Source organism: Lactuca virosa, chromosome 7, assembly GCF_052849685.1.
Source record: "Lactuca virosa cultivar CGN04683 chromosome 7, Lactuca_virosa_CGN04683_v6, whole genome shotgun sequence".
NCBI lineage: Eukaryota > Viridiplantae > Streptophyta > Magnoliopsida > Asterales > Asteraceae > Lactuca > Lactuca virosa.
Window position 1 is genome coordinate 137,476,698 of NC_136432.1, and position 2,327 is coordinate 137,479,024.

The 2,327-nt window shown below is 43.9% G+C and overlaps 1 protein-coding gene across 1 annotated transcript; it reads left to right on the forward strand.

Annotated features, from left to right (window-relative positions):
• The first annotated feature begins 249 nt into the window (after nucleotides 1-249).
• Nucleotides 250-2,010, forward strand: LOC145127185 (uncharacterized). The gene has a single exon (XM_079062422.1). It carries the CDS (start codon nucleotides 250-252, stop codon nucleotides 2,008-2,010), a length of 1,761 nt encoding a protein of 586 aa, XP_078918548.1.
• The last annotated feature ends 317 nt before the right edge of the window (nucleotides 2,011-2,327 follow it).

Consider the following 2,327-nt stretch of genomic DNA (forward strand, 5'->3'; position numbering starts at 1 on the left):
TTTGTAGCTTGCGGTGCCAAGCAGTATGCTTTGTTAAACCTTTATTTACAAACTATGAATGAAAATCTATTTTAATGACTTTCAATTTCCATGTTATTTCGCATTTATATTGTTCATAAACTGTAAATTGTTTTGATGATTTGAAATCTTTCTTGAAAATATATTTTATTATATTTATTTCTTGCAAAAAGAGAGAATTTTTCTTTTTATGATGGTAACGTCTTAAATTTTGTTGTGTGTTATAGAACCATGCCCCAAAGAAGGAACACCCGCTCCCGCCAAACACAGCCTGAGAATGCCACTCCTGATATTGCTCAACTGGTCTCACAACAACTGATGAATGCGATCCCTAACATTGTGGCTCAAGTCACTGCGGGAATCCATACTAGTCAGACAAACCGCGGAGGCCCTACACCTACTGTGAACACGGATGGAAGCGGAACTCGTAATGAGGAAACAAAGGGATGCACCTATAAATACTTCATGTCTTGCAAACCCAAGGAGTTTCACGGAACAGAAGGTGCGGTGGGATTGTTGAAATGGATAGAAGGAATAGAGGCCGTACTCCACATCAGCAAATGCTCAAATGACTGCAAGGTTCCCTATGTTGCATGCCTTCTACAAGACAGAGCTTTAACATGGTGGAATGCGCAAGTCCGAAACCGTGGAAGGGAGGTGGCGAACCAGTTAGCTTGGGAGGAATTCAAAGAGTTACTCAAGAAGGAATACTGTCGTAAGGATGAAATCCAGAAAATGGAATCTGACTTCTGGAACCATGCCATGGTAGGAGCCAATGTAGAAGGCTACACTGTGCGTTTCCATGAACTCGCTGAACTAGTGCCGCACATGGTCACCCCGGAGAGCAAAAGGATCGACCGATACATATGGGGATTGGCACCCGAAATCCGAGGCATGGTTACTTCAGCAAATCCTACCTCAATCCATAGCGCTATAGACCTGGCGCACCGACTTAAGAATGATAAGGTGAGGGCTGGGATATTGACCATAAGCAACACCAGTAACAAAAGAAAACCGGAGAGCCAGATTGGAAGGAAGAAGAATGACAACTCAGGAAGGAACAAGAGAAGGGCAACGAACTTTGCGGTTAAAACAGAGGAACCTGTGCAATACCGAGGGCCTAAACCTAAGTGTGAGAAATGCAGCTATCACCATGAGGGTGCCTGCCCTATTTGCCACAAGTGCAACCAATCTGGGCATTTCGTGAAGTATTGCAGGATAGATAAGGATCGCAAGGGTGGTAAACGGGCGTGCTATGAGTGTGGAAGTGTGGACCACTTTAGGAATGCATGCCCGAATCTAAACAAGGGCCCCAACAACAACCAGGCAGGTCATAACAACCGTGGAAATCCAGGAGGTCAGGCTCGTGGGCGAGCATTTGTGATCAAGGCGGAAGAGGCCCGCCAGAACCCGGAGGTGGTAACAGGTACATTCCTCCTAAACAACCACTATGCAGCAATATTATTTGACTCTGGGGCAGATAGAAGTTTTGTGTCACATGAATTTAGATCACTAATCGACTTGAAATCAAAAATGTTGGAACATGCTTACATAATTGAACTTGCTAACGGCCATGAAATTAAGGCTAAGGAGATAGTTCCTAATTGTACCTTGAACTTAGCCGGTAAAAATTTTAGTATTGATCTGATACCCATGGAACTCGGAAGCTTTGACGTAGTGGTAGGAATGGACTGGTTATCCAAGAATCGAGCAGACATAGGATGCTTTGAGAAAGTTGTCAAAATGCCCCTCCAAAACAACGAAACCCTATTAGTGTACGGAGAGAAACCAGGAAAGAACCTGAAGATAGTCTCATGCATGAAGATTCACAAATATCTGAAGAAGAAGTACCTTGCGTTCTTGGCTCATGTAGTGGAAAAGAATTCGGAAGAAAAACATATTCAGGATATTCCAATAGTGCGAGAATACCCCGAAGTGTTCCCGGAAGAGTTGCCCGGACCCCCCCCCCCCAACAAGACAAGTCGAGTTTAGAATTGATCTAATTCCTGGGGCAGCACCTGTAGCTAAAGCACCTTACTGCTTGGCACCTTCTGAAATGCAAGAGCTTTCGAGTCAACTTCAGGAACTTTTGGAAAAAGGATTCATTCGTCCAAGTTCCTCACCGTGGGGCGCACTGGTCTTATTTGTGAAAAAGAAGGATGGATCAATGCGAATGTGCATCGATTATAGAGAACTAAATAAATCGACTATCAAAAATAGATACCCCCTTCCTCGAATAGACGATTTGTTTGACCAACTCCAAGGTGCCTCATACTTTTCAAAGATTGATTTACGATCGGGATACCACC

What these genes read in the sequence shown, in the direction of transcription:
- LOC145127185 (XM_079062422.1), top strand. Translation starts at nt 250, where the DNA reads ATGCCCCAAAGAAGGAACACCCGCTCCCGCCAAACACAGCCTGAGAAT.